The sequence below is a fragment of the Charadrius vociferus genome, unplaced genomic scaffold, assembly GCF_000708025.1.
Source record: "Charadrius vociferus isolate BGI_N301 unplaced genomic scaffold, ASM70802v2 scaffold32, whole genome shotgun sequence".
NCBI classification, from domain to species: domain Eukaryota; kingdom Metazoa; phylum Chordata; class Aves; order Charadriiformes; family Charadriidae; genus Charadrius; species Charadrius vociferus.
The window spans coordinates 6,515,838-6,535,939 of NW_009647856.1; the positions used below are offsets into that span (position 1 = coordinate 6,515,838).

Consider the following 20,102-nt stretch of genomic DNA (forward strand, 5'->3'; position numbering starts at 1 on the left):
AAACGGTGCCAGATTCATTAAAATGCTTTTTAAAGTGGGAGCTGCAGGTTTGCAGCCATAAAGGTGCTGTAGTGTGGATGGTACTGGGAACCTGGTACAGGCTGTCTGATAGGGAAAGGGCTTTCCAAAGGGATCCCGATAGTCTGCAGTGTAAACACCACTGGCTTGCAACGCCAACGCCACTGAACGTTTTCCTTAACACAGAAGCCAAGGCAACAAACCAGGAACTGTTTGACATTTGTTCTTAAGGGTTCAAATCAAGTAATTTTGGAGCCAATGAAGATTGCTCTGTGACTACAACCCTCTCACACCCCTTTTCCACCAACAGCTGGAAAACCTTGACAGGCTGGCATTTACACACCATGGTATTAAGTTCACAAGTGCTTATGGAGTCTACAGTCCTCCCAGTTCATGATGATTTGTCACTTAAAATTCTGGTGAGGTCATCTACACCAGCCATTCAACAGAAATTGTGGGATCCCTAGGGATTTCTTGATACAAATTCCTCTCTAGCTGTCTCTTTCCTAGGTTAAATCTTGTAAACAAGCTGTTAGTAAGAAAGAATAGGCATGAATGTGTATTTCACACGCAGCGTTATTCAGTCAATTTTAAAAAGATCAAAGTTGAATATCCATGCAGTGGCCTGGTGGAGACTTTGTGGATATCCTTTTCATCAGGAATTGACTCCGCTGCTCATTCATTCCTAAAAGCAGACTCCTCTCGACATTCCATTAAATAAATGTGTGCTTTAGACACAGAAATCCATCCTTATGTTGTGAAAAAAAACCAAACCCAAAACGAACAGCTCCAGGTCACTGAAGGCTATTGAGAAATTTTGGTTGCTCCTCCCCTCTTGGTAAAAGTGTTTCTCCACCAATCTTCGGACCTTTTTTCTCCTAGAAACGTAAACCATGGAGAAAAGAAGTTAAATGTGGGGTAAGATGTCTCCCAAACATTTCTTTGACAGAAGTTGTGGTAGGGCTAAATTATCTGATTAAATATTGACAACTACTCTAGGAACCTTGACATTCTGAATTCTTACAATTTTGGTCAAAAGCAAATTCCCCATGGTTAAATAAATCAAAGCTTCAGGAACAGAAAGCAAGAAGAGAAAGCCTACACTGCTGGCAGGTACCTGTATGCACATGACAAAATGCAGAGCTGCTGGGTTTTGCTGGGGGCTCGTAAGGGCACTGAAGGAAAGCGTGGGACAGAAGTAGCAAGAGAAGCAGACAGAGTGCTGAGGTGCTCAGAAACTGCGGGCTCACACTTACCTTTAGCATCCCATCTCGCTCCCACTTGAAGAGGCCACAGGTACTGAAAGATGAAGATGGCAGGTGAGGACCACTGTGGTGTCTGTTTGCTGCACAGTATGAGGGGGTTCAAAACGAGCCCCACACCTTTCCCACGCTGCTCAGCACAAGGACTAACATTCCCATTTTAGGACATGGTTATGTGACTCCCAACACGTTACTTGTGAATGGACAGTACAAAAGCCCCGCTCACTATTTTACGAGGCTCATTTCTTACCTGCAGGGCTTTTTTGGGAGCCTGTCAAGGGAAATAGCTCGGTTTCCACAAGGACATTTGAAAAATCGCTTGATGGCATCATGCCAGTGGTAGTCGTGGTTATCCTGCACACATGTCTCCAGAGGCTTGAAATACGTGTAATTACACTGTCAGGGAGGAGAAAGAGAGCTGTGAGCGCCTCACCAGCCTGCGAGGCTGGTGACAGCTTAATGTCTGGAGGAAAGCACCTGTCTTCTCCCATCCTGAGGAGCCCACCAGCCTGAGATCATAGGCCCAGGCTTTGTCACTGCTCCTTGTAATGCCATCCTCCCCTCTTTGCCACCACCCTGTGGCCCTGCTCCCAGCACCTCATGGGGCACACAGTGGTCCACTGCAGCCCCAAAACAGACAAAAAAGGCTGTTTAGAGGGGAAAGTGTAGTGGGGGCTGAAACTCTGGGAACGAGAAGTAACTCCTCCCTTCCCCTCAGCACATTTTGGATAGTAACAAAGCTCTATTCCTCTTCCTGACAGCAAAATCCGTGGAAACACAGGTAACGGAATCCCACACGGTGTTATGTTTTCAAGGCACTTGGGTTCTTTTGCCACATAATTTGGGGAACTGAGGATCCTGGTACGAAGGAATTCAGGGACAAAACTGATAAATGTTTTCAGGACACTAATACCCAAGGAACTCACATAAACATCGAGATGTTCAGTACAGCACTAAAGCTTGCCTTGCCAGTGTCTTCCTGTCTCAGTCAGTGCACGGGCTGCTCTCAGCAATAGGCATAAGGAATGAAACTCTCCATTTGATCCCTGCACTGGACTATGGCCAAGAGAGTGACAGACAGGAGCCTGCAGGATGGTCCAGCATCATCTTGTACATACAATGCATGTTCCGCTCCCCTGCTGTCACCCTGGCTCCCCTTCACTCACCGTTTTACATGTCACAACTCGACATTTCACTTCTTTAATGCTCCTCATCTTCTCTTCCATTTCTTCCTTTTTCACCAGTGGCTGGAAGTATTGCTCCTGCAGTTCAGCTTCAGCCTGGGGCGGGGGGAGGGAGGGGGGGGGGCAGAGAAAAAGGGTTGTGGGGAGACAAAGATGGGAGAAGCCACTCCATAAATGGCCTTAGGGCAAACTACTACGGGGCCTGCTTGAAGTAGACTGCAGTCTGGGAGCCAGAGAAACACCAAATATCTCTTGCTTCAAAACATACATATAGTGCATGTACTGTGCTTCAGCAACAATGAGATAAGCCACCTCTGAGATGTATGAGTGGGAGGGTTTAACAACAGCATGTACTACTGAAATAAGCACATACCTACAAGGACAGTGCAGGGAGAGGTCAGGTAGGCAGATGTAATGAATGGAATTGGTTCTTAGCCAAAATATTACTCCTCAAAAGACTTAAAACAACTAGGACTTCATACCAATACAACGTGTCCAAGACAAGAGCCCTGTGCCACTGGAGGTGCTGCATCCCCGGGAACACGCTCAGCAAAGACCCCGATGGAAGAAACCCGACCTCTTAGCTCTTCAGGGCAACTGCTGGCATTCCACAGGCTCCACAACTTACATGAGTCCCAGATGAAGGTGGCAGCTGTCTTTACGTGGCCAAGGTGTCAAGAAATGAGGGATAATAGGCACATGGCTAATTTGGTTTTAAGGTAGGATTTCTTTGATCATCCACTAACCAGGAAACTTCAATGATTCCTCCAAAGACAGCAAAAAAAGATGATGGCAACTTGACCTTACCGTGGCTACGGCAATAATGCTGACTTGCAGGCATCATGCCCTGTGTGCTCAGAGACCCCTGACTCTACTCATGGGGATGATTTGGTGCCTATGACATGTTTGGGTGCCTGCTTCTTGCTGAAATCATTATGAGGAGTCCAGACAGCTCCCTAGTTCTGAGCCCTCGGTTGGGGCTGGATTGAGGCCATACCTCTTTCAGGACATCTGTGTGCTTGGACTTGGCATTCAGGATTTTCTGGAACTCTTCTGACTCCAGATAGGCCAGCTGCTCACGTCGTTTCTTTTGGGCAGGCTCCAGTTCACCCATATCTAGGGAGACAAAAAGGCCCAGTCCTACAGAGACCAAGTTCGAAACAAGGTTGTGCTCTCTAAGCATGACCCCTGCAGGAGATTCTGGAAGTCTCAGGTCTCTCATGCAGATGTTCAAGTCAAACAGCAGCCTTTAATAGCTCAGGAGAACAAGAAGCCAAGTTCAAATACAGCTTTAGAAAAAATAAAATCTTTTTTTAAATAACATTGCATCTTTTCTCAAAGCACTGTACTAGGAATTTTCACATCAGTCTCAGGGGAGCAAGCAGTGTTGCCTCCTTGACTGATGGAGAAACTTGAAAGAGAATTAAGCAATTCATCCAAGATCACACAGTAAATCACCAGCAGGCAAACTCAAGTTCCCACAGAAAATTCAGATACCTTCCCAGGTGGGACTATTTCTTGGTTTCCCTTGGTTAAGTCAGCCATGCATTGCAGATGCTCATGTGCCAGAAAAAAGGGAAAAGAGATGAGGACAGGGAGGTATCAGAGATTACATCTCACACTCTCTCCACAGGGTTAGAGATTGTTTAGCTTTTGCAACAAACCTTTTAAATTCTAAACAGACCTAACTTGGACTGTCTTTGGTACAGCAATTAAGTCCTTAACCCAACAATTAGTGGTCCGTTCAGCAGGAGTCATATCTTTTTTCTGTTCTAGAAGCTAACATTACATACCATTGTCTGCTTCTGTAGCCTGTGACTGAGCAACATTTTTCTCAACTCTTTCAACTATTTCTAGGACATCGTCAACATCAGCTCTTTTCCTCTTGACACTGTTTGGGTCGGTTTTAGCAAGAATCTGGCCTTTTGCTCGTAGTCGGTGTATTGCAGCCAGCTAGAAAACAGGAAAGAGCAGTAAATGTGTTGGTGACGTCTGGCTCCCATATTTCTACTTCCAGAAGTAGCAGAGGAAGTCTGTCAAATGCAGAAGACAAGATCCACTGGACTGAGCAAGGAGCCGGCTGAAAAGAGGCCCCAAAAAATTCCCAGCTTTGCTGTACATCTAATTCACCACATCACCCAACCTCTCATGACTTCCCAAACCATAAAATCACTCCTCCAGGGGTGTTACCAGGCTTGTTATCTCTGCAGTTGTGCTTTAACTTCTTCACAAATCAGTAAGTTTTCCAGAGGAACCAAATCACTTAATATTTCCACAGAAATTGGTAATAATGGGGAATTAATAGAAAATTGCATACAACTATTCCTTTCCATACTCCCAAAATGCTAAGATTCCTTCTTCCTTGCGAGAAGAGAAAAGTTTCTTTGACAAACATACGAACAGATTTGTGCCAAGGAAAGATGCAGTCTTTTCTGGCTAGAAACCAGAATTATCCAAACTCATGGCACAACATAGCTAAACTAGTTTAGTTGACTGTTGCTTACCCGGCAAACAGAAGACAACCACAATACACTGCACTAGCAATGACAAAGAACAAACATGCACAGTTTACCACTCCACAGATTTTCAACACAAATTCCCTGCCCCTTCCCAGCACTTAAGGGTTTTCATGCTTGTAAAACAATCAATAGCAACAGGCCTTGCTCCCATTTCTTCTGTAAAAATCATTTCAGCAGCTCCCATTCGGGTCCAGGACCAATCCACACCTGCTTTAAGGTGTCCCAAACCGCCAGAACACAAGTGCAAAAGAGCAGCCACTGACGGACAGAGTTTTGTCCCGCATGGATGAAGAATAGAGTAGAAAGAAGGACAGCCACACAGTGACTCCAAACTGCTCTCCAAAAAGGTAATTTGCCCAAGGAGTGACAGACTATGTGAGGTCATGAAGAATGGAGTCAGTTCTACTCAGAGAAGCTGCTAGTGTGCATAAAGAGGTGTTTCTTCAGCAAAAAGCTTAGCATCAGGCTTATAACTGAAATGTGATGCCCTATCTCCCCACTTCCTTTTCCCCAGTCCCATCCCAAGAGGCTCCCCTGTCCATGCCCACTTGGCATTTGCTGAAATTGCCAGTTATGTCAGTGGCTTTAATGATGCTTGCCTTCAGAGATCAAGAATGAGCTCATGAGCATCACACGTGAGACGGATCATAACAACTTGCTCCTACCAGTTCAGGTGGATTTTGATTTAGCAAGAGACACCAGCTGTGTTGGCCAGACGTCACACATACAGGCCCCTCTTTAGCAGCTGTTCCACTGCTCTGGAGGTTGACTATAGGCAAGACAGTAGCATGGACCTTGGTACTAACAGCTTTCAGGAAATGCAGGTTTCTTGTGTACTGTTGATAGAGCCCAGTCTGATCCCACAAATCAGAAACTTCACCAGTATCAGCATTGAGCTGTCCTATATCTGACTGAAGACTCCTCTATTACCACAAACCAAACTTTCCTTAACCTCCCTGTATTAATACTCAAAAGACTCAAAGAGTTTTTACCTTTTTAGCTTCTGCCACGCTGTCTAGCTTTGGTGTTGGAGGTGGAGATCCATCAAAGAAGAGGATATCTTCTCCTTCTGAGAAGCCTGTGCCCAGCCTGGGCCTTTGAGGATTTGACATTTTCACAGCTTTGGGAAACTCTGCCCCAGGCACTGGAGAAGGCAGCAAAGACTCTCTGGAGAAGGATGGGACAGCAGGGCTGCCAGCTTTACTTGTGTTCTGGAGAAACCTTGAAAGACAAGAAAAATCCATTGAAATAGGGACGCAAGTCAAGAGACCGAGGTGTTTGAGTAACAGATAGGAGTGGAAGGGAGGCAGACTGATTTTTCACTAATTGGCCATTTATTGCTAGAAAATCATGCAGCAATTCAGGCATTCAGGTGAAGAAAATAAGATTGGTAAGGAACTTACTGGGCTGCTGAAATAAAGACTGACTTAGAGAAGTCACCAGCAGTGAATGACTAATTGCTTTTCGAAACAAAAATACACAACAGAGAGAAGCATCAAATGAAGCTTGGAGTGCAAAAATGGGCTTCTTTGCAGAACAGGTATTTAAGCAGTGAGACTCCTTGTCACAGGAGTTACATAAATGCTTAGGTTTACATAGGTCATGGTGAAGAGGTTGGACAGGTTCACAGGAAAGAAAAAACAACCAACAAACCCTTCAGAGATATTGTGACAGACACCACCTCTAGCTTGGAAAGTCCTTGAAATACATAAGCTGGAAGAGTATTTTAGGGAAATATCATCATTGTGCCTAGTCTTATTATTCTCCAGGTTCTGTTTTGGCTCCTGTTGAGGCTACTTGGCTACATCAATTGCAGTCTCATCCAGGGTGGCTCTCCCGAGGTTCTTCTTAGGTTTGTTAAAAAGGTTTGCACAAAACACTTGGCAAATCTTAAGGTTCAGAAGACCCTTGCAAACCAGCAACGAACAGAACCAGGAGTCTTGACCTGTTTCCTGCTCCAATCAGCCCCTTCCCATTGTGCTTTCCAGTTACTGGGCACTGTGCCGGAGCATTTGGTTGTGCCCCGAGTACTCGGGTATTTCTATTTAAATGAAGTTTTTCTAAAAACAGCAAAACACCTCCACAGTTATACTTAGGGCCACAATAACAAAACCCTTCCTGTGATAGTCAGTGTGTATTACCGCCTCTGAATCTCTTCAGATCGCTTTTTTCTGGCCTCCAGCAATTTCTGTTTCTGTTGCTTGAGCAGTGCTGAAGCAGAGACAGACTGGAAATTGGCCCCTTGCTTCTTTTCAGCATCTGGGGAAAAAACAAAAAAAACCAAAACAAAATGAAAAGCCACTGATGTTTGCTCAGAAGGAGTGTTTTCAGCAGTGGGTTTTCCTTCAGGCAAAAGTACAATACCTGCTTTGGTCCAGTGTTTGCATAGGTTTCTTGCTCCAAAGGTCGGCTGTGCCAGCAGTTCCTTGAATTCCTCAGAACATTGCATGGGTCTCTTTGCTGCACCTGGAGCAGAAGAGGCAGAAATCCAACAGATTTGGAGCCAGGAAGGGAATCAGGCCTGGCTTTAGAGATGTACAGTAGTCTAGGTTGGAAGAAACCCCTGCAAGTCACCTGAGTGAGCAGCCCCCGAAAGCAAGGCCAACTTTTACATTATATTTGGTTGCCCAAGGCCTTGTCCTCACAGAGCACATCACAAAGACATTTCTACCCCTTCAGCAATTTTGGCAGTCAGTCGGTTTCCCATCAGCCTTAGATGCCTGTGGTGCTCCCAGCATTCCCATTTTTAGAAATGTTTGAAAGCCCTGAAGCCACAATACCTTATCCCTGGAGAATTAAGAGCAGCTAAAAGCTAGAGACAGGACACACACTCTGTTGTCTGAAATGGAGGCAACTGAGGGAAGTGAAAGATGTGAATATGACATCTAAATGGCATCTAGACAACATAGTTTGAATAATCTGTCATCTGCTCTCCACCTAGTATAAAGAGGGTGCAATATTGAGTGCTTTACAGAAATGAAATGGAGGCAGAGAAGATCAGTGACTTCCCAGAGGCTATGAAAGGAAGATGCTTTGAAGATCATAAAAGTAAAGCACTAGAAACAGGCTGTGTACTCGGGAGGTCCCCTGCGTTGCAGACCTGACTGTGATCTATACTTAGTATTCCTTGGAAGCTTTCAAGATTGACAGAAGTCATTTATTTTAATCAAATAAAATAAATACTCTGGTTCAAAGTTCTTAAAACTTCCAATTCCCATTAATCTAGCAAAGATCTTCTGTCACTGTCCAAAGACAGGAGACTTAATTCAGGGACACTGATGAAAAAAGATGCATGGAGCCACACAGTTGCTTAGTTACATTTGCCTTGCAGTTGCGATCTCAAGAGGGAAGAGGAGATTTAATCAATTGAAGAAGCAGCCTGCAAACGGCTATCTCTGTAGAAAACCAATTGCCAGATTCGTTCAGTGAGTAGCAGAGTCCTGGGACACGTCTACACATCAAGCTGGCAACACCTGGAGGGTGAAGAGACTACATGGGTAGTTACGTACCAATTTTCTGCCTGGTTTCCTGGACAATTGCATCAGCTCCTCTCACGACCAGATTGGAGAGAGTGGTTTGAATCTTCCTTTTTGGCACTGCAGCTGCTGCACTAGAAAGAGGAAACAAAACCAGAACATCAGTTTTCCCATGCTCAGAGCAAGGACAGGAGCTTGAACACTAGCCCAGTGCTTCAGCAAAAATCTAGCTGCCCTTTATTTAATTCAATTTGGCACCTCTGCTGTCATATGGCTGTCTTTGGGAACAACATGGATCTAAATCTAAATTGTAGCACAGTGTTTAGGATCTCCCATTTTTCCCTGGGTTGAAACATTAAACATAGGTCACGGCTAAGCTTTGCTCACAGTTTGCTTCAGGGACGGAGAGGAGGCTGGAATTGCTTCATTATTGTGGAGTCGCACCAATTATCAGAGCGCAGTGGTAAGGGAATGAAAGCAGTGTGTAAGCACAGAGCTCAATCCGTCTGTGACTCAAGTATTTCCACAGCTGTCTTCATTGGGATTTGGATGAAGGACCTGGCCCATCCATGCTAGTTATGAGATGCATACTGATCTACTGACCTCGGTCAATAATACACAGGGTGTACTACTGTCTCTTCATTAACACATAGCAATACTGTACCGTTTCAGTCAAGAGCAGAGGAGGAAATACAGAATACACTGACACTGAGCCTGGGATTAAATGCAATGAGCCATAACAAAATACGGTAAGGGAATGGCACTGAAAAATACTTATCTCGGAGAATCGAATACTTGGGATCTCATGATAAAGTTCATTTCATCTACTGAAACACAATGCCGCCTGGTTCACAACACAGTATTAACTTAGAGGTAAAAACACCCCTTACCACATCTCAGCGCAGATTGTTAAAATTTTCCTATCAAACAGCATCTCTGTTATCCCATGACGCCAGAAGGATTACACCAAATATGGGGCATTTATTTCGATTTGGTGAATGTAGTTAAGTCAAAGGGAGCTGTAACTAAATAGACCACATAGAGATAGCTTCAGGCTCACTTGTATATGGGAGGTAAATTCTGTTTAAAAGCAGTGCTTTAGCCCAAGCAAAATAAGTGGTTTATCTTACACTGAGGCTGCGTATGCTGCTGAAGAGACACCTCCATAGTAAAACCCATCCTGACACAGCCTCTCCTTCAAACTGGTATTTTTCCGACCAACTTTTTTGGGAATGCGACCACCAGAGAAGGTGGACTGCAGATCTGCCCGCTTCGAGCTGAGCTTCTTGTACTGCGATTGTATGTGATACTGACAATATTCACAGTCATTCTGAAAAGAAATGAGAGAAGCCTGTTGCAGAACACTACCAATTACAATTTACTTCATTCCTCTCATGAACATGCATCCTTCTATGGCTAAACTAACATCTCTATTGTAGTACTCCAGCATTTGACCAACTCAGCAAACATGCCCACAGTCCAGCAATGAGAAACAAAACTAAAATTGCCCACGCTAATCACTGGAAAAAAACCCCACGTCTCAAGGAATTCCTCCATCACAGGAATTTTAAGGCCATTCCTTGGTTCAAGTCAACTGATGTCCCAAGTCCCTCTTGCCCCAGATTCTGTATTCTTGACTCTGAACTGTATGCAATTTTCTTACTGGTATGAACACAAAGGAAAACTAACACCAGAGCAAGATATTTCATGCACTCATGTCAAATTAATTCATCAGCTTTTAGTGTCAATCTGAGGGAGTTGGGAACCAAAGATAGTGAGCCTGCTAGCCATAAATGTACTCACTCAGAGTGTTTTTTAACTTTTTACCAGAAAAAGCCCTCCATTTTTATTGATATTCATCTGCCCTAGATTTTTATAACTATAATTACTCCACAATCTAACATTTTTGTCACTTATTAAACAAACAGCCAGTTCCTTCATGAGGTTCTTCTACCAGACAGCCTCAAACTGGTTTGTTCCAGGTAGCACTGGAACATCTCACTAACATTGAGAGCCCTGTGCACAGACATCTCTTGGAGTGGGTCTGCAATCACAGCCTTGTTTTGCTACAAGTACCTTCTGTATTTGTCTTCCTGCCACTCCACACTTTGAGTTCCTCCCCAGTTCTTCATTCCTTCATTTTCTCTCCTCCTTCCAAGTGCTACCCTACTAACTATAACCCTTCTGACTTAGGCAGGGTTCCTTTCAGGTATCACAACATCACCATAGCCATGAAGTGACATAGACCACAAGTCCTTTAAACTAGTACAAGTTAACACTGTCCCTAAAAGAAGAATCCCAACACCTTTTTCCCTCCCATCTCCAGTGCCTCACAGTCAGGTATAAATATTCTGGCAGCGTACATGCACACTGGACCAAAGAACTCATTGGCTTAAAACAATGTCTGAAAAACATAACCATTCCCAAGAAAAACCTCCTTTTGTTTTACCTTGGATGAGTTCTCTAGTGCAGTGTGTGGAAGCTTGCAGCAGCACACAGGAGAGTGAAAGGGTGTGGAGATGGTGACAGTCATGGGTCAAGACCATCTCTTTTCACTGCAGCACCAGCTTTGCATTTAGGGAACTACTGTGCTGCTGCTACAGTGCCATCACAGAAGCAGCTCCTCCAGGTTTCATTTCTCAGTTTCTCCACTCACTTTAGTTAATTATAAGTCAAGATCCAGAAACAAGTCAGAGTTGGAGCATCAGTACAAAATCAGCAGCCAGATTTTTACCAACAGCTTAAGGATGTCCTAACTACTGAGATACAGACCAGGTTCACAATCTGTGCACAAGGATCACCGTTCTTCTTCCTGGCTTTGCAGGTGCCCATGTCCAGAGCTTCGCCCATGAGGAGGATCTTCTGGGGATGGTCAACAGACAAACACACCTAGAAAGAAATCAGAACATGCCTTCAGGAGGACTGTATGGGCTTCATCTAGATGTCACAAGTTTGGTTCTAGTCCAGTTTGGTACCTCTGGTATTAACAATGCAGCTTTAAAATGCGGACCTAGTTTAAGAAAGCCACATGTCCTGTTCAGATTGAGAAAAGGCTCAGTTAAAAAGAAAAAAGGGAATTTCTTTATCACAAAGACCTGAAAGATGTTGCATTTCTATGTTCAGAACCTCAGGAAACCAAAGAACAACAAAGGCAGATCTAGGTGTGCTATAAATAATAGTCCTGTACAACCGCTTGGCTCTGACACCACTATGGCAACCACGTTTTGCAGTGGATGGGAAGAAGAGATGGACTAAGAGCTCTCTGTCCCTCTCCATATGTTTAGGTGCAATCAAAACTGACTCCTGTGGTACAAGAAGAGTGCCTACTTCACACAACCAAAGATACAAGGAATTTTTTCTGTAGGTAAGAAACACTTTGAGAAGTCAGTTTTAATGTGGTTCTAAATGTGTACATTTTAGCTAAGAAGAGCTTTTCTTAACAGTTAAATATAGCCCTTACATTAAATCTGGTATGCTTTTCAACTCATCAATAGGACTTTCTACTGCTTATTCATGTTAATTTAAGCAATTATATAGCTTAATAGACAATTAATGAGATTCTTAATTTTTCCATTTAGAGAATTTAAAATGTAAAATACTACATCACCAGCTACTAGACTGAAATTCCTGTTGACAGAAGTCAGTAAAAAGTTTCCATTCCAGTGCAATTAAAAAGATATTAAAAAAATTTATTAGCAAAATGAAACCTCCTTAAATGTTTTGATACAAAAAGAAAAGTAATTCATCATGTTCCGCATTTATAAGTAATTGACTAAACAAGTGAAGTGCTATGTATCAACTTACTATACATAATACATCGTTTGTTTAATAAATCAAATATTGCTTCTTCTCAGTCATGATTTTGGAATGAGGAATCATTTTGCAATCACATCTCATGCTTAAATTAAAAGCAAGAAATGAGCTTCGCCCCTTTTTCAGCTTTTAAAGGCCTCTTGTCTGAAATAGGCATTGCACTGAGGTAGCTGAATAAACTGAAATGAAAAAACACAACCTACATCCGTGCAAGAGCCGACTGCCCCCGAGAGCAGATTAAACACTCGAATAAACTCTGGTTTTAGATGCTTAATAGGACTTCTTGAATTTCAGTCTTCTAGAAGGCCAGGTGGCATACGCGCCACACAAACATCTGAATGCAATTCCAAATGTTTAGGCAGACTGCTGTAATTTCAGCCTTAATATGTGTTATAAAGCTAAACCTCAAGAATATAGGAAAAAGTTCAGGTATGTTTTTTTACCTACAGCTGATGGGCAAGTGAAAAATCCTCTCACCTCATCTGAGCCTTCTTTAGGTTTCATAGGATTAGCATTGAGCAGCCCTATGACTGTGCCTTGGTCTGTCTTCCAGTGCTCTTTGTGGACATCACCAAACAAGAAGAGTGAGACACATTGATTGAGATCCCGTAGGTCGTTCAGCCGCCAAATACTGAAGGTTCTGCCCTGGAACAGACATTTGCTTTCCTTTCAGCTCTCAGCATGGGGACACTGACTGCATCCCCTCTTGCTGCTGCTTTTAAGGAGTTATTCTCATTTTTTTTCCCTGGGTTTTCCTGATTCAGAAAAGCACAATTTGTAACCTTAGTAGCTGTTAGATAAAATACCTCCAGCCATGCCACGCAGCCATTTCTGGGATTCTTAAAGGCCGAAATAGCACAACAATTACTGCTACAACAATCTTCCTGATATTAAAGCTGCAGCACTCTTGCTTGTTGAATAAAAAGGTTTTCACCCCACTGAACAAATAAAATCTAGGCATATCCAGCTCTGTTTCATCAATGATTTTCTATAGGACATGTACAGCATATAGAACAGAATGACCTCTAGGGAAATGGCAGAAGCAGAATGTGGTAGCACATTTAAAACAAGAGGGCTGACTAGAAGGACTGAGAGTCACAGTTCTTTTTTCTGCACTGGCATTTAACATGTAACAGTGGATGAACACATTTAGACAGGTTTATGCCATGGCTATATTTCTTACAATACTGTCTGGGACAGTAGCACCAGATAAGCCAAGGACTTACCATGAGGACTGAAAGCAGCATTTCTGCATGAAACCAGATGAGCCAAGATCTTTAATATAGCAGCTTTTCATTAACTACATGGTGTTGGCTGATTAACTTGAAGACCTAACTCATTTCTCAGGAAAGAAGACCAGCATTTCACTTGGACTGAGCAAGGGGTGCAACAAAGTTACTCACATTATTTGTGCTCTGAGGAGTGACCTTCTTCACTATGACTCCAAATGTTACCCAGTCTATTTCCTCCAGATTTTCTGCAGTGAGTTTGCTCTTCAGCTGGGACAGTCGGATGAGCTTCCGGTTAGCCATTTTCCTGTCCATTTCAGCTGACGAAACCCGGGGTTTTCTAGATCAAGCAAAAGCATGTAAAAGAGAACACATGCGTTAGCATAAATGGACAGAGGCGATCAAAACCATCCAACATTCTCCTGGGGAGACGTCTTGCAGCAAAATGCCTCTGTGCCTTATTTCACCCTAAGGTTACTTGAAATAAAACCCCTGTCCCTTGGTTCAGGACACTGTACAAATATCAAAAGCTACTAATCACACTGGCTTTTGCCCTGAGCCTGCGTTAACTCTGCTCATTTCAGTAGTGACTGAGTATGGTTTGGAAATTCAGCATGGTTTCTAGTGAGGAAAGACACCATGAGTATTCAGAGACCTCTTGTGGCCACATCCAGTATGGGGATCCCAAGTGGTTCCCAAGGTTTCTAAGTGTGGAGCAAAATCTGCTCAATTGGAGCACAACTGGGTTTTGCACATGCCCACTGCCTCCCTCCTCCACCACTGAGGACATCCCAGGGAAGGCAGCACTAATAAAATTATAGCTTTTTTTGTTAGAAAAGAGTAAAGGTGAAATTAGAAACATGGTACTAAGCCAAAAGTCAATGTTACCTATTTACTGATCAACCAGCCAATGCTGTGGCTTTCTGTTACATCCCCTAGTGACAATTGACTAATCTGACATGGTTAAATGATGTATATACAACAAATCAGAAATCCAGTCCTCTGCTCGCTACTTGTGTGACTAGCATCACAGGACGTTGGACTGATTGCGTTTTCTCTCCCATTACCGGAGGGTGATGTCCCCAGACAGAGCTCAGTGCTGGGCTGCTGACCTTAATCTCAGTCCCGAGAAGGCTTCCACAGACACTGGCTGAGTTGTTGCCCTGGAGCATGTAGGCACAAGAGGATTCTTCTGTCTGGTCACCTTACTGGGTGTATTCCCTGTGGCAGACTTGAGAGGCTGGAACGCCAGACTGAGGACTTGTCGTGGAGGAGGAGTCTTGTTCTCTTTAGTAGGGGAGAAAAAAAGAAAAAAAAAAAAAAAACAAGAAAAAGAATCTTGATAATGAAAGAAAACTTCTAAATAAAAATAATACTAACTTACACCTGACCAGAGTAGTCTAATACAATGCACTTCAGAAAAAGGTGTAAAACTGACTTATTTGTACAGAACTGGTCTCCTAGTCAGCTGGGAACTAACTGACAGCTCCAGATCAGTCAACGTAACTCAAGCAATGAGTTCTGCCTAGTGAGGAGCTTCCCAGAGCAGCTCTCATTTTCCAGGCAAGCTATACTGTAGTTGATGGTTGCACTAGATGATCTTAAAGGTCCCTTCCAACCTAGACAATTCTATGGTTCTATGATACACAGATGTAAGCTGCTGTCAGTGTCCAAGTTAACCGTAGCTGTACAGAGCATAGCACCCATTGTTAAAGAACACAATTAACTCTGTAGTGAGCTCTGTTCCACTGTGACCAGACTGCTACTGGTGCTCTGACTAGTGTAAAACTATCCTGGATGTGTCTACACTGCTGCTGTGAACTAGATAGGCTTTCCACAAAAGCCCAGTGTGTTCCAGTGAAAAGCAAGACTAAGAATGGTACCTGCTGAAGATGCTTTTGATTTCTGGATTCCTCGTTTTGCTGGTGGTAAAGGATTGCCCAGCTGGGCCGAGAAACATGGTGACTCTTGCAGCTTCTGAACTTTCCTTTCCTTTAAGGGTGGACAGGGAGATTTACCTGGCCAAGAAAACAAAAAAAAATATTTAAGAGATTCTGGGATCTGGGCTCAAACACTAAGAACTCCTCCAAACTAAGTAATTCTCCGAATAACAAGCCCAAGTCAGGGTCCCACACAGAAACCCTTCAGTTACGTTGCCAGCATCTGAAATGCAACAGCTGGAAAAGCCCCAGTGACTTCTCATGAGGACCTAAAATTCTGGATGTCACCAAAGCCACAAAGTTGTGGAAAGTGGAAACAAACTATTGCTTTTCAATTTTCCCATGTAATTTTACTACTACACCCAATGTGCTACAGCAGCAAACATAGCTGTATTTTCTGAGTGTACCAACATCTGCCAGCAAGACGGGACACTTCCAGCTTCCCTGGAGCACTTCAGTCATGAAAGCTGTCCCATGTACAATCAACCCATAATGCAGATATCAAAACTGTAGTTCATTGATTTAGTCTGTAGCTGCAGAAAACAACCTGTGTGGGAATACACCAGACCACCATTCCTCATTGCTACTCATTGTCCACTTAGGCTTATCTGGAGTCTTGCCTATAAATTGCACATTGGTAGGCCAACAAATCATAAACCCATTTAATTAGTCTCATTACCAGGGGTTTTATTCTCAGGGCCTGAACTGGATTGCTGCCCAATAGCAGTCTTCTGCAACTGCTCCTGTAACATCTTCATCTGCTCTTGCAATTTTCTCAGCTCAGCTAGGAAAGAGAGAAGAAAAAGGATAATAATGAAAACAGCAGGAAGCCATTGCAAACAAGGATTTATGAGATTCCTGGAAGTCTGGCAGTTTTACTACATCATGGAAACTTAGAAAACAAAGACTCAAGCCACAATATAGATTTACTTGATTCTACATAGCTCACAGTGAAGGGACACGTTTTCATACAGCCTGGAACTGATTTCTCTCATATAAATATTTTCCTTGTCCATGGTATGTTCCCTGCCATGCTGCATATATCTTTCCTACTGAAGTTCAACAAGGCCAAGTGCAAGGTCCTGCACCTGGGTCAAGGCAATCCCTGGTATCAATACAGGCTGGGGGATGAAGGGACTGAGAGCAGCCCTGCCAAGAACTTGGGGATACTGGTAGGTGAAAAGCTGGACATGAGCCAGCAATGTGTGCTCGCAGCCCAGAAAGCCAACAACATCCGAGGCTGCATCACAAGCAGCATGGCCAGCAAGGCAAGGGAGGAGATTCTGTCCATCTACTCCGCTCTGGTGAGACCCCACCTGCAGTACTGTGTTCAGCTCTGGGGTCCCCAACATAATGACATGGACTTGTTAAAGCGGTCCAGAGGAGGGCCACAAAGATGATCAGAGGGCTCGAGCACCTCTCCTATGAAGAAAGGCTGAGAGAGTTGGGGTTGTTCAGCCTGCCAGAAGAGAAGGCTCTGGGGACAACTGATAGTGGCCTTCTATTACCAGAAGAGGGCTTATAAGAAGCTGGAGACGGATTTTTTACAAGGGCATGTAGTGATAGGACAAGTGGTTGTGTCTTTAAACTGAAAGAGGGTAGATTTAGATTAGATATTAGGAAGAAATTCTTTAATCTGAGGGTGGTGAGGCACTGGAACAGGTTGCCCAGGGAAGGTCTGGATGCCCCGTCCCTGGAAGTGTTCAAGGCCAGGCTGGATGGGGCTTTCAGCAAGCTGGTCTAGTGGGAGGTGTCCCTGCCCAGGGCAGGGGGGTTGGAACTAGACAGTCTTTAAGATCCCTTCCAACCCAAACCATTCTATGATTCTATTTGCTGAACTTAAGACAATTTAAATGGCTGATGATTGCACTCCTTACTATAAAGAAATGTTTCCAGTATAATCAAATATGTGGCCTGGACAGAGGAATGCTCTGTGGCCAGCTCTGCTTCCACACTGACTGGTATGGCAGAACCTCCTGTTAATAAGTCCTGAGGGGGAAAGGAGAGCTGTGCTGAAGAAAGATGCCAGGATGACAGCCCTAAAGACTGAAGCAACTTTGCTCTTCATCAGACAAGGTGCAGATACACAGAGAACCTTCCCTATCCTACTCAGCAGAGCTAGTTTAGTTTCCCTGGCTTACTTCAGTCTTCTGTCTTTCTTTTGGGAAAACAGGTTTGGTGAGTTTGGCCACTGAGCACTGAAAAACAGACTGACAAACTTTCACATGGACTTTCTGTATTCCTCATCTGGGCACCATCCTAAACTGAGAAGCAGCAGACCCTACCTTTTGCCCATTAGCTCTGTAGAGACAAGATACATAAAATAAAACAGATAAAAGATGCTGTTACAGAAACCTTGCAGTTCCTGGTTGGTCTTCTCTTCTGCCTGACTGGGAGCTGAAGTGGGGACAGTTTCTTCTGCCTCCTCCTCTTCCAGCAAGTCATCCACATCTCCAAACAGCATAGCCAGGTTCTCCTTCTGTTCATCAATCGTGTTGTTCGCAGCATCAGCCTCCTCAGTGTAGGATGCATCATCTTCTGCATCAAAGAGTTCATCGTATTCATCTGGTTCTCCCCTCTCATCCTCTGGGGTATCTTCCTCCTCAGGAGAATTCCCCTCCTCAGTTGCCTCGCTTTCTTCCAGGAGGGAGGCCAACAGATCCAAGTCATCATCAGCTAAGGCAAAAATTAAACTCAGCATTATTTCTTTCCAGTTAGAGGAAAGCTGCCATGGAATAAAATATGCATGATGCTCTAATCACAAACTAATGATAACCAAAAGTAAATCAGAACAGCAAGGGGCATTCTTAAAAAAATACTTCAACTTTGGTTAAAGAAAGATAAAGCAGCTTTCTGACATCTGGTCAGATGGAAACATGGTTGCAGGCACTCTCAGTTTGTGACCCAGGCTGGCTGGTCAGCAGAAAATTTGCAGGCTACTTAGTGCTTGCATTTCCTCCTATGCAGCTGCTTGTACAACACCTGCTGTTACAAAGAAAAGACTCAGGACTTGTAAAGGTGTAGCCAGGAACTCTACAACACCCACGGGGCTTTTGCCAATAGAAGCTGAAGAGGAAGACAAAAGGCAGGCAAGAAAGCACATCCTCAGGTATGCTTTGCTCAAGGAAGAGAATAGAAAACAAACAAACATGGATCAAAGGCACAAATAATAGAAAAAAGAAAATCAAGCAGAGAGACAGAGGAATGGGACAGACACAGCAGAACTGAAATTCAGAACAAGACATTTATTTAGCCTTTGCTGCTGAAGAAAACAAACCCAGGGAAGGGACAGAGCAGCCTCACAGAAAGGGGACGACAATGAAGGCAAGGGGAAACCTCAAAGGCCTCCGCAAATGAAGTCAGCGCAACATAATTTCCTTTGCTAAAACGTTTACCAAGTTTTCTGAACACTTCAACTCATTAACCAATGTATTGGTCAGAAGACAACTTTCCTACTGAAAGAAAGAGAGTACTTTCCCCCTTACCGTCCATAGTTTCACCAGGATTTCTTCAAGAGCCCCTCAAGGAAAAATATTCTCTGTTATGGGGAGAACAACAGTGATACTGTTAAAGTGGCTATAGCTCAATTAGAAATGCATATTGTGTTCAGGCTCCTTATGTGATGATTTGCAAACCTGCAACTTGGTTTTTGTTTATAGCTGCAAATGAGGACTCCACTAAATTTAAAACCCTCACATACATTTTCTACATTTAAAGTCCAACCTATGCTGAACTCACTGCAGCATAAGGGCATTACTTTTAGAAAAAAGCCTTTAACAGACACAGGTTTTAAGAAATACCTACCATGTTCTCCTAGTAATAACCATTTCCACCTCATCAGTCCTGTGTTATAATCATAAATAGCATTTAACTGAAGCAAAACTTTTGAAATGGATTCAGTCTTTGTTTGAAAATGGAAGGTAGCAGGGTTTTGCTGTCTCCTCACAACACAGTTCTTATTCTTAAAAACATATGTTTTACATTGCTCACAGCTCCTCCATTTCATGGACACATGTCCATGAAAAATAACCAGCACAGGCAGATGTAAATGGCCAAGGGAAGACTGGATAACAGCAGAGACATCCACTGGGGATGGATTACTCACAAACCCAAATTCTGACTCTGTGCTTACAGGTTTTCCTGCTGCAGGGACTCTTGTTTTGCCTATAAACTCCGCTTTTAACAGTTCTCTCTTTTCTCTGACTCAAAAAATTTAATTTTCAGCAAAGAACAAAACAAAACTCAAGAGCATACACGAGCACGCGTGGCTAGTGACCTCCACACAGCTCCGGCCCTCTTGCTGGTGACACTGGCCCAAGGATCCACCCTGGGGCCTGCGGGGGCCCACCGGGCGGCCGCGGCGGGTCACCCCGGCACTTCCCCCTGCCTCCCTCCCGGCGGCCATCCCCGTGCTCCCAAAGCCCGGCAGAGCTCGGCTGTGCCGGTCCCGCCGCCTCCCCTCTCCCCAGGGACGGCGGGATCCCCATCCCTTCCCTCAGTGCATCCGCGATCCTTCTCCAGCGCTGCCCAGGATCATCCCGCCTCCCCCCCGCCCAGGGGATCCTCATTGCCCTCACGGTTGAGCTCCCCTCACGGCTGCCCTGCCCTACTCAGGGGAACCCCGACCTCCTCCAGAGCTTCCCCGTGGATCTCCGATCCCT

The 20,102-nt window shown here is 44.1% G+C and overlaps 1 protein-coding gene across 1 annotated transcript; it reads right to left on the reverse strand.

The window, feature by feature from the left end:
* Positions 1-754: 754 nt before the first annotated feature.
* MCM10 (minichromosome maintenance complex component 10) lies at positions 755-18,933 on the reverse strand. The gene is made up of 19 exons (XM_009882943.1): positions 18,927-18,933; positions 17,797-18,117; positions 16,121-16,225; positions 15,385-15,519; positions 14,614-14,788; positions 13,676-13,841; positions 12,750-12,917; positions 11,232-11,348; positions 9,590-9,789; positions 8,493-8,593; positions 7,348-7,443; positions 7,125-7,242; positions 5,976-6,204; positions 4,258-4,417; positions 3,462-3,580; positions 2,447-2,560; positions 1,531-1,676; positions 1,275-1,317; positions 755-896 (listed from the first exon to the last, which is right to left on the reverse strand). Exons 1-19 carry the CDS (start codon positions 18,931-18,933, stop codon positions 813-815), a joined length of 2,604 nt encoding a protein of 867 aa, XP_009881245.1. The 3' UTR covers positions 755-812.
* Positions 18,934-20,102: the final 1,169 nt, after the last annotated feature.